The 12,702-nt window shown below is 44.7% G+C and overlaps 1 protein-coding gene across 1 annotated transcript in view; it reads right to left on the bottom strand.

The window, feature by feature from the left end:
* TAX1BP1 (Tax1 binding protein 1) overlaps positions 1-12,702 on the bottom strand; it is a 152,095-nt gene that overhangs the window by 45,069 nt on the left and 94,324 nt on the right. The window contains exon 6 of the mRNA XM_069729916.1: positions 155-303. Within this exon, the coding sequence (XP_069586017.1) occupies positions 155-303 (149 nt within the window). The remainder of the gene's footprint in view (positions 1-154; positions 304-12,702) is intronic.

Here is a 12,702-nt window from a genome sequence, read left to right as displayed (position 1 = left end):
ATTTTCTCTTTGCACCGGGGTCAGATAACGCATTATGCCATATAATCGGATATGATGTCAAACACACTCGGCGCCTTCTATTCGGTTACTGTATGGATTGACTTCCAGACCCGTCACACTTCCACACATACAAGCATTGAACACTCCGCTTTACCTATCTAATTCAGTTTCCTTTTCAATGGCTTTCTGAGTCACGGTCATAAGGTCTTCTTCAAGCTGAAGGATTTTTGAAGACATTTCTTTACAAGCTTTCTTTACTTCTTCACCTTCAGCTTTTAGGATGTCAGAGGCTTGAAGCAATCCCTACAATTCAAGAAAACATCGTATTTAGAGACCAAGGCACATTAAAGCACAGAAGACATTAGATGAAGACCACACTGTAGACAAGGAGCTGGGCTGAGAGTGACCACCACTGGTATAAACCTGGAGCCATGGTCTGATACAATGCACAGACAAGGGTAAAGTTGAGACAGGTCCATAAAGAGCACTGCTGAAGTGTCTGGCATTTTGTAACAAGATTCATAAGGTGTAGGAAAATCTCTGGGCGATGGACAGGATCCTCTGGGGTTTCACACTGGAGATCTGTTGGGGTTAGTGAGGAAACCCTGTTCACGACAGTGCAGTATGTGATCTGTACAGATATGTTACACAGGCCACAATTTAAACATTACGTAATCACAACGTTACCTTTAAGTGAAAAATTAAGTTTTTATGTAAAACATTGTTTTTTTTTTTTTTTTTTTTTTTTTTTACTTTTAGTCGCAATTTTCATACTGGCCAGCAAGTCAAATACTAGTCTCTCAGGAGCCTATTCATCAAACACTTTGCATCAGAAATCGGTCATAAAACAGTCTGAAAGGTCACAACATTTTGAGACTTGAGAGATATATGTCAGCTCTGACAACGGTCTGAAAAGTGGATGAAGCTTAGCTGGAAGGAACGCTGCACATCTTACTCCAGCCCGCCCTGGATAAACACCGACACATAGAAATCTACAACCTTGATTAATCAACCACATAATTCCTGTTCTTTCAGATTTAAAGCGATTACCAAGTTTTTGCCATCTAGTCTGAGAGCTGCGTAATGTAGAAGCATAAACCCAGATTACAGTGATGTGTTACTTACTGGGCTGTTTGCGGTAGATTTCATAAAATCACACTTTTATCAGCAGGAGATTATCACTAGAGGACTAGTAAACCCCATGTTAGTCCTCCATATAAACGAGCTGTGTAACTCTGCCTCCACCACTGATTGGCAGCTTTCTGACTATGCACAGTGCAGACAGAAAGCTACCAATTAATGGTGTGGGTGGGGTTAATATATATATATATATATATATATATATATATATATATATATATATATATAACCTTTCACTTATCTCCTTTAATTTATGGCGACCACGGGACACCTACTGGTTATAGTTATAAAAAAAAAAAAAGAAGCTGTGCAATAGCGGTGGGTTATAATGTTATGGCTACAAGCAAATATTACCAATACTGAATTGCTTCTGTGTTTAACCTAGAACTTTCATTCACCCCATGAAGCCAATGTGATATATACAAGTTACTCATTTTGCTTTCATTACAAATAGACTATGCCCACCATAAAGACGTGAGTGGCACAGTCATCCCGACAGAGGGCACAAGGCCAAGGAGCCCCATGGTACAAGTGCCGCTGGCAGTGAAAGTCTGAATTATCTCGTAGCTTTCAGGAGTCAGAAATGGCACTGGACAGTATCCAAGTTAGCTACAAACTATTCAGGTACTATAAAATATAATGAGGGGCTGTGTTTACTCATTAATGGTAAAATCATGCTCGGAGCTACAGTAATTAAGAGGAGAACTTTTACAAGCACCCGGGGGTCGCACAGAGACGCACTGAGGAACAAGTCTTCTTACCAAACTTGCTACACCTATTTTAAAGAGGTTCTCCAACTAACGTTATTTTTAGAAAAATCTTATTACGGCTAAGGCTTTATGGCGTGAGTTAAAAAAAAAAAAAAAATAGTAATATCCAAATGATGTAGACATCTGCAATTTTGATGGAGCAGTTGTCAATGTTCTTATATTGATGTTACAAACTGAATACACCAAAAAAACCTCAAAGAGTGTCATTGTTTTGTCTGAATAAAAAAAAAAAAAAAGTGGTGGTGCGCCTGCGCCACGATCGGACAGTGCCAGGGCGCCTGTGCTACGATCGGATAGAGACGGGGCGCCTGCACCACGATCGGACAGTGACAGGGCGCCTGTGCTACAATCGGACAGCAGCGGTGCGCCTGAGCTACGATCGGATAGAGACGGGGCGCCTGCACCACGATCGGACAGTGACAGGGCGCCTGTGCTACAATCGGACAGCGGCGGTGTGCCTGCGCCACTATTGGACAGAAGCGGTGTGTGTTCACAGTATCAAAGGATAAACAGTACAAGTATAACACAGGCAGATCATCTTAGGACTCTATACTATATACTATACTATATAACAATAATAAAATATAACTTCATATCAATAAAAAAAAAAGATATCAAAGCTTATAATGTGTGAATACACACCATCACGAAAGAGATACTGATACCAAAATGGAAACACCACAGGGAGGTGCCTACCCGTTTTATTGCTCAACCGCCCTACCTACCAGCGGACGTTGGTGCCCTGTATACCTGCGCAATGGCGTCCCCAGCTGTCGACTGCTCACCCTGCCGACCCTACAAGGCCCTGAATGGAACAGGGTAGCAGAAGATTCTTATTCGAAAAGGGATAAAAAATATGTGCCAGCAGTAGAAGCTAGGGGAAGGTATTAGAATATGAAAATTGTGATAGATCAGACAGCTTCACTGATCTATAGAAGTGGGGATGTACAATGATACACGGGTCACAGCATAAGATGACTTTGGGCAGGGTCTGAGTACGGTATGTAGATGTCGCCCACGCTGCCCCTATATATATTTGACTTCCTAGCAGTGGGGATCGGCACCCTATAATATCGAGCTTGGCGCCCCCGCTCGTCGGTCAATGTCCCTCCTGTCGCTAACGAATGTGTTATAGAAGTAAAGTAAAGGGGAGAGGGAAAATATGGATAAAGTACTCATCGCTCTACAGATGAGAAAGTGCTGCTGACACCCCCATAGTCGCACAGTTCAGTAAGGAAAATAAAGATGTAATTGTACATAAAAAAAGGACTCCAGTGTGGAAATTCAAAGAGGTAATACTCAGCCAGTTAGAGGGATGAGGAGGATTGTTTATACACAGATACACAAGGAAATAATGGAGCCACATAGATCAGTGGGTATGGTGAATAGAACCGAGCACAAAGAGTGATAGATCCACTTGATACAGTAGAAACAATACAGTGCCTACAAGTAGTATTCAACCCCCTGCAGATTTAGCAGGTTTAATAAGATGCAAATAAGTTAGAGCCTTCAAACTTCAAACAAGAGCAGGATTTATTAACAGATGCATAAATCTTACAAACCAAAAAGTTTTGTTGCTCAGTTAAATTTTTATAAATTTTAAACATAAAAGTGTGGGTCAATTACTATTCAACCCCTATGTTTAATATTTTGTGGAATAACCTTTGTTTGCAATTACAGCTAATAATCGTCTTTTATAAGACCTGATCAGGCCGGCACAGAGTTATCTTGGCCCACTCCTCCATGCAAATCTTCTCCAAGTTATCTAGGTTCTTTGGGTGTCTCATGTGGACTTTAATCTTGAGCTCCTTCCACAAGTTTTCAATTGGGTTAAGGTCAGGAGACTGACTAGGCCACTGCAACACCTTGATTTTTTGCCTCTTGAACCAGGCCTTGGTTTTCTTGGCTGTGTGCTTTGGGTCGTTGTCTTGTTGGAAGATGAAATGACGACCCATCTTAAGAACCTTGATGGAGGAGCGGAGGTTCTTGGCCAAAATCTCCAGGTAGGCCGTGCTATCCATCTTCCCATGGATGCGGACCAGATGGCCAGGCCCCTTGGCAGAGAAACAGCCCCACAGCATGATGCTGCCACCACCATGCTTGACTGTAGGGATGGTATTCTTGGGGTCGTATGCAGTGCCATCCAGTCTCCAAACGTCACGTGTGTGGTTGGCACCAAAGATCTCGATCTTGGTCTCATCAGACCAGAGAACCTTGAACCAGTCAGTCTCAGAGTCCTCCAAGTGATCATGAGCAAACTGTAGACGAGCCTTGACATGACGCTTTGAAAGTAAAGGTACCTTACGGGCTCGTCTGGAACGGAGACCATTTCAGTGGAGTACGTTACTTATGGTATTGACTGAAACCAATGTCCCCACTGCCATGAGATCTTCCCGGAGCTCCTTCATTGTTGTCCTTGGGTTAGCCTTGACTCTTCGGACGAGCCTGGCCTCAGCACGGGAGGAAACTTTCAAAGGCTGTCCAGGCCGTGGAAGGCTAACAGTAGTTCCATAAGCCTTCCACTTCCGGATGATGCTCCCAACAGTGGAGACAGGTAGGCCCAACTCCTTGGAAAGGGTTTTGTACCCCTTGCCAGCCTTGTGGCCCTCCACGATCTTGTCTCTGATGGCCTTGGAATGCTCCTTTGTCTTTCCCATGTTGACCATGTATGAGTGCTGTTCACAAGTTTGGGGAGGGTCTTAAATAGTCAGAAAAGGCTAGAAAAAGAGATAATTAATCCAAACATATGAAGCTCATTATTCTTTGTGCCTGAACTACTTCTTAATACTTTAGGGGAACCAAACAGAATTCTGGTGGGTTGAGGGGTTGAATAATAAATGACCCTCTGAAAAGACTTCACAATTTAAAAAAAAAAAATAAACAAAGAAATAACATTCTTTTTTGCTGCAGTGCATTTCACACTTCCAGGCTGATCTACAGTCCAAATGTCACAATGCCAAGTTAATTCCAAATGTGTAAACCTGCTAAATCTGCAGGGGGTTGAATACTACTTGCAGGCACTGTATAAGGAACAAGACATGGCAGCGTACTTCCTCCCTGAAACCACGCCAACGCTCAGCCTACGCCTCCTTGCGTCCTGCGTACCTATCTTTATCATTGGGTACGCAGGGATGTATGCTGTTTGCGGATGCCTCTGCATGCGCCGTTTGGACGCTGCGCCGACTGCAACAAAATGCAACACGTTGCGTTCGGCATAGCGTGCAAACTGTGCATGCAGAGGGATCCCCAAACAGCGTACGTCCCTGCGTACTCAATGGCGTGGTTTCAGGGAGGAAGAAGGGAAGAATTACACTGCCATCCGTAGCACTCCCATACGCAAGTCTGAAACCAGCCTAAGCCCTAGTAAAGCACGGAGCTGAAATCTGCCTGTCAGTGGAGGTTGGCACCCTAAGTTTCTGCGGCTGGCACCCCCACTCCGACGGCTCTCCTTGATATCCCTAAATAGGAAAAAAAAAAACACCCCGCTATCCATGAAAAAGAAAAAATAGTGAAAAAAAAAACAATGTTATATGTCCTCATTAATGACAATCTCAATACTATAGAGGACGTAGATAAATAGGCTATATGGATAAGTAAGATTTTAGCCTATTATAATATACACTGCTCAAAAAATAAAGGGAACATTTAAACAACAGAATAAAACTCCAAGTAAATCAAACTTCTGTGAAATCAAATTGTCCACTTAGGAAGCAACACTGTTTGACAATCAATTTCACATGCTGTTGTGCAAATGGAATAGAGAACAGATGGAAATTATTGGCAATTATCAAGACACTCAATAAAGGAGTGGTTCTGCAGGTGGGGACAACAGACCCCATCTTCGTACCAATGCTTTCTGGCTGATGTTTTGGTCAGTTTTGAATGTTGATTGTGTTTTCACACTCGTGGTAGCATGAGACGGACTCTACAACCCACACAAGTGGCTCAGGTAGTGCAGCTCATCCAGGGTGGCACATCAGTGCAAGCTATGGCAAGAAGGTTTACTGTGTCTGTCAGCATAGTGTCCAGAGGTTGGAGGCTCTACAAGGAGACAGGCCAGGACACCAGGAAACGTGGAGGGGGCCGTACGAGGGCAACAACCCAGCAGCAGGACCACTACCTCAGCCCTTGTGCAAGGAGGAACAGGAGAAACACTGCCAGAGCCCTGCAAAATGACCTCCGACAGGCCACAAATGTGCATGTGTCTGCACATATGGTTAGAAACTGACTCCATGAGGATGGTCTGAGTGCCCGACGTCCCCAGATGGAGGTTGTGCTCACAGCCCAACACCGTGCAGGACGATTGGCATTTGCCACAGAACACCATGATTGGCAAATTCGCCACTGGCGCCCTGTGCTCTTCATAGATGAAAGCAGGTTCACACTGAGTACATGTGACAGACGTGACAGAGTCTAGGGACGCCGTGGAGAGCGATCTGCTGCCTGCAACATCCTTCAGCATGACCAGTTTGGCAGTTGCTCAGTAATGGTGTGGGGTGGCATTTCTTTGGAGGGCCACACAGCCCTCCATGTGTTTGCCAGAGGTAGCCTGACTGCCATTAGGTACCGAGATGAGATCCTCAGACCCCTTGTGAGACCATATGCTGGTGCGGTTGGCCCTGGGTTCTTCCTAATGCAGGACAATGCCAGACCTCATGTGGCTGGAGTGTGTCAGTAGTTCCTGCAAGATGAAGGCATTGAAGCTATGGACTGGCCCGCCCGTTCCCCAGACCTGAATCCGATTGAACACATCTGGGACAATGTCTCGCACCACCCACCAACATCACGTTGCACCACAGACTATCCAGGAGTTGGCGGATGCTTTTGTCCAGGTCTGGGAGGAGATCCGTCAGGAGACCATCCGCCGCCTCATCAGAAGCATGCCCAGGCATTGTAGGGAGATCATACAGGCACGTGGAGGCCACACACACTACTGAGCATCATTTCCTTGTCTTGAGGCTTTTCCACTGAAGTTGGATAAGCCTGTAACTTCATTTTCCACTTTGATTTTGAGCATCATTCCAACTCCAGACCTCCGTGGGATATTAGTTGTGATTTACGTTGATCATTTTTAGATTTTATTGTTCTCAACATATTCCACTATGGAATGAATAAAAATTTTAGTGTTCCCTTTATTTTTTTGAGCAGTGTATATGAAAAAGAATGATGGTATCACAATTATTGTAGCAATGTGGGTTAACAGGACATAATAGTCATATACCGGTACTCAAAAAATTCCTCTTTGTCCCACTAGAATAGTGCAGAATCATAACATGGGATCTCGTTAATGGCCACTTACCATACCACTATCCATAATAGGACCATAAAAACATACTCAATGTGGCACAGAAAAACATGAGCATATCATAAGTCATGAACTCATCGGTTTTATGACAGTGTGCAGCAATGGATGCCTGATTGAGGCCCTTATTCACATGAGAATCTCTGATTGAACTGGAAAATACTTCAGCAGCCAGATGAGTATATGACTATTAAGATTTACTCTTGTCTATTTTTGTGCCACGTTGAGTACATCCTCGTATAAGTCCTATTATGGATGTTGTTTGATTAGTGGCTGACAATGGGATCCCATGTTGCTGTGTGCATTCTAGTGAGACGACGAGAGGAATGTTTCATACTATTGATGCCTGAGTAAATCATAATAGTCATATACTCATCTGGCTGCTGAAGTATTTTCCAGTTCAATCACAGAGATTCTCATGTGAATAAGGGCCAACCTCCACTGACAGGCAGGTTTCAGCGCAGTGCTTTACTAGGGCTCATTAGGATACATTGTAATCTTTCCCTGTTGATTCCTTTTTTTTTTTACCTTTTGGAACATTCCTACCTACAAGCGTGAACATTTTTGTAACTTTTGGTCTATTAAAAGCTATATTTTAGAGATCCTTGTTCCTTATGGTTTTGTTGTTTGTCTAAGATCTTACATTATTGCTCCTTGTTGTTTTTTTGGTTCCCAGGTGGCAAATATGTAGGTGACTGAAAATCCTTTCCATTGCTTAGAATGCGGTTGTATTTACACACGTACAATGGAAAGGACATAGAATTGTCTGCCTCATGCAAATTGGCCCTACGATTATTCCCTATACAGTACGTGATCAGTGCTGCTCAGGCTGTAGATTCTGAAGTCCTGAGGCCAATTGTCAGTGTGTGTGATACAAAACAACCTGCCCATGGTTACCATGCTAAGCTCTTGGAGAAAGACTGAGTCATGTCCCAGAGGTCTTACCTCTGTTAAACACATCAAGAGATACTTTTATATTTTCCGGAGTAAAACACAATCAGGCAACACCCATATTAAAAATTTAACCAAAGCTGTCATTTCTATAGCGTCCACATAAGAAAAATGGGTTGATTTTTTTTTACAGTTAGGGTACATGTGTTTTGTTGCTTTCCCAAGCCTACATTGTGTTTATGGACGTCTGCCATGTAAACAACCCTCATGCCAGATATTGGTGTAACAATAATGAACTCTTCCTTCACTGTGAGAGGCTATCCGAGCCTCACCGGCAGTAGTACTTATACATGATATGGCTCTGCAGTAACCATATAGCATTTTCCGATGGTCTCCGCAGTATGCCCATGTCATCTCACCCTCTGAAAGCCAGCTCTATAATGAATTGGCAAGGACTAAATGACTGTGCAATAGAATACAATACGAGTGTTTTCATAAGGCCAAAATTAAATGTGCTTTTCCCTCTGGGGAAAAAAAAATTATTCCCATTAATCCCCAACAATAAATCTATGCTGGTGTCCGCATAAACAACAATGGAGGGCACAAGCATTCATAGGCCACGTGTATGGACACCTGTACAGTCCATTTACACTACACGATTATCAAGAACGAGTGTTTCGAAAAAGGCCCGTTCATGATAACCTTAGTGTCTAAACAAGCTGCCAATGAAGGCTCGTCGTGTGTGATCTCTCTGCAGCATTCACCCCTGTGGATCATCAGCTCCTCCTCACTATGCTCCGCTCTCTAGGGCTCAAGGACCCTGCTCTCTCCTGGTTCTCCTCCTACCTCTCTGACCGCTCCTTCACTGTAGGTTTTTCTGGCTCCTTTTCCCCTTACTGTCGGGGTTCCTCAGGGTTCAGTCCGAGCCCACACCTTTCCTTCTGTGGGGGTAGCCACTAGCGATGAGCGAATATACTTGTTACTCGAGATTTCCTGAGCACGCTCGGGTGTCCGGCGAGTATTTTTTAGTGCTCGGAGATTTCGTTTTCGTCACCTCAGCTGAATGATTTGCAGCTACTACCCAGCCTGAGTACTTGTGGGGGTTGCCTGGTTGCTAGGGAATCCCCACATGTAATCAAGCTGGCTAACAGATGTAAGTCATTCAGCTGCGGCAAGAAAACTAAATCTCAGACTACGAGCACTAAAAAATACTCGTGGGACACCCGAGCGTGCTCAGGAAATCTCGAGTAATGAGTATATTCGCTCATCACTAGTTGCCACGCTTAGCTGCTTCCTCAGGTAGACGCAGGAACACTGGTAGTAAAACACCTGCTGGTTTATTAAAGTCCACATAGACCAAGGCAGGCTTTAGAAAACAAAAACAGAGCCTTCCTGGCTTAATGGAAAAACAGAACAAACAGTACAACAGAGACCTTTCTCTGCAGGTACCTGCAGCCACCACACATTGTCCTCAGCTCCTCCTTAGAGCTACATGGGAGTGCTTCCTCTCCCAAGACACACACAGACTGAACCACAGGTCCAGATTATTTATCACATGTACCGGTCACGTGATCATGACCTCACTGCAGGTCCTCAAGCACTTGCAGGTCATGCAGGGAAAGAAGTACGGTGAGCACCCTCCCACCCACACTGCGGGTGCTCACATAAAACCGGCCCATTCAACTCTGTACATGGGCCTCTCAGCACCTAGTGTGCTGGAAGCACAAAAACATTGCAGTTTCACATCACTGACTGCTGCATGCGCAGTGACACGTACCTCCCTTCCTCTACAAAGCCAGTTACTATGTCACACAACCTATACACTACCCCAAATGGACAAACCATCAGCAGATTCGGTTTTCAGTACCATCTCTATGCTGATGACACCCAATTATACACCTCTACTACTGATATCCCTCCTGAATTATTACAGAATACCAGTGATTGTCTATAAGGCAAACAGGAAAAAAAAAATCCAGCTTCCAAAAATATCAAGATTTATTGAGGATAAAATCCAAAGTCCAATGACATGGTTCACAGGAGAATGAGTAGCAGCAGGCTTTGAAAAAGAACTCATTGTTCGAAACGCGTAGCCTGCTGCTACTCATTCTCCTGTGAACCATGTCATTGGACTTTGGATTTTATCCTCAATAAATCTTGATATTTTTGGAAGCTGGATTTTTTTTTTCCTGTTTGCCTTATCGTTCCACGTGATGACTGCACGGTATCCGGGCTTCCCCACAACAAATGCCTAATAGGTGAGCTGGTTTTTCACTATTTTTCCTTGTTCAGTGATTGTCTATGGTCTCTAACAGCAACTAAAGCCGAATCTGTCCAAGACTGAACTCCTTGTGTTTCCTCCCTCTCCTAACCTACCTACTCCCAATATTGCCAGTTCCGTGTGTGGCTCCACCATTACTCCCCAGTAGCACACCTGCTGTCTTGGGGCTATAATAGACTCAGTTCTTTCAATCGCTCCCTATACCAATCACTCGCTCATGTCACCTGCACCTCAAAAACATCTCTAGAAGTCAACCTTTTCTTACTTTCGACTCTGCAAAAACTCCTACTGCAGCTCTTATTCAGTCTCATCTGGACTATTGTAACGCTTCACTTATCTGTCTCCCTCTTACCAAACTCTCCCCTCTCCAATCCAACCTGATCTTATATAAGTCTTCAAGGGAAAAAAAAAACATCCAAATCCAAGTCAAACAATGGCACCAAGTGATCCCTCTAAACCAGAGACAACCAGAATGTTATAGACCAGTGCTAATCATCCGTGTGTGGTGTAACACGAGACAACAGATGAAACCTGTGCATGTTGTGTGTGGTAGGAGTGACAGAAAGTAATACTAGACCACAACGTCCAATATTTCAGCTTTCTTAACCCTTGAGAGTGAATTTCTTGGTGGGTGTACTGACTTTTAGTGGAATGTTTAACAGAAATTGTCCTACAGTTTAATTTACCGTATATACTCGAGTATAAGCCGAGATTTTCAGCCCACTTTTTTTGGGTTGAAAGTCCCCCTCTCGGCTTATACTCGAGTCATACCCAGGGGTCGGCAGGGGAGGGGTAGCGGGGGGCTGTCATATTATACTCACCTGCTCCTGGCACGGTCCCTGCAGGTCCCTGGCGCCGGCAGCTTCTTCCTGTACGGAGCGGTCACATGGTACCGCTCATTACAGTAATGAATATGCGGCTCCACCTCCCATAGGGGTTGAGCCGCATATTCATTACTGAAATGAGCGGAAACCGTGACAGCTCAGTACAGGATGAAGCTGCGGCTTCGGGGAAGCAAGGACTGCACAGCGCCAGGAGCAGGTGAGTATAACGGGGAGGGGGGAGCACTGCGCGATATTCACTTGCTCCCTGTTCCGGGCGCCGCTCCGTCTTCAGCTGTGACGCTCAGGTCAGAGGGCGCGGTGACGTGGTTAGTGTGCACCCTCTGCCTGAGCGTCAGTACTTTAGACGCTGAAGACGGAGCGGCACCGGAACAAGGAGCAGGTGACTATTGAAAGTGTCGGGGGCCTGAGCGACGGAGAGGTGAGTATGTGATTTATTTATTTTTATCGCAGCAACAGCAAATGGGGCAAGTGTCTGTATGGAACATCTATAAGGCCATAACATTTGTGCAGCACTGTATGGGGCCATAACGTTTGTATGGAGCATCTATGGGGCCATAACATTTGTGCAGCACTACATGGGGCCATAACATATGTGCAGCACTACATGGGGCAAGTGTTTGTATGGAGCATCTATGGGCCATAACGTTTGTGCAGCACTATATGGGCCCATAACGTTTGTATGGAACATCTATAAGGCCATAACATTTGTGCAGCACTGTATGGGGCCATAACGTTTGTATGGAACATCTATGGGGCCATAACATTTGTGCAGCACTGTATGGGGCCATAACGTTTGTATGGAACATCTATGGGGCCATAACATTTGTGCAGCACTGTATGGGGCCATAACGTTTGTGCAGAACTCCATGGGGCCATAACGTTTGTGCAGCACTACATGGGGCAAGTGTTTGTATGGAGCATCTATGGGCCATAACGTTTGTGCAGCACTATATGGGGCCATAACGTTTGTGCAGCACTATATGGGCCCATAACGTTTGTATGGAACATCTATAAGGCCATAACATTTGTGCAGCACTGTATGGGGCCATAACGTTTGTATGGAACATCTATGGGGCCATAACATTTGTGCAGCACTGTATGGGGCCATAACATTTGTGCAGCACTGTATGGGGCCATAACGTTTGTGCAGAACTCCATGGGGCCATAACGTTTGTGCAGCACTACATGGGGCAAGTGTTTGTATGGAGCATCTATGGGCCATAACGTTTGTGCAGCACTATATGGGGCCATAACGTTTGTGCAGCACTATATGGGCCCATAACGTTTGTATGGAACATCTATAAGGCCATAACATTTGTGCAGCACTGTATGGGGCCATAACATTTGTGCAGCACTGTATGGGGCCATAACGTTTGTATGGAACATCTATGGGGCCATAACATTTGTGCAGCACTGTATGGGGCCATAACGTTTGTATGGAACATCTATGGGGCCATAACATTTGTGCAGCAC

This window comes from Ranitomeya imitator, chromosome 6 (assembly GCF_032444005.1).
Source record: "Ranitomeya imitator isolate aRanImi1 chromosome 6, aRanImi1.pri, whole genome shotgun sequence".
Taxonomy (NCBI): Eukaryota; Metazoa; Chordata; class Amphibia; order Anura; family Dendrobatidae; genus Ranitomeya; species Ranitomeya imitator.
Note: the sequence above shows the minus strand (reverse complement) of the source record. Positions and strands in the feature narration are given on the sequence as shown.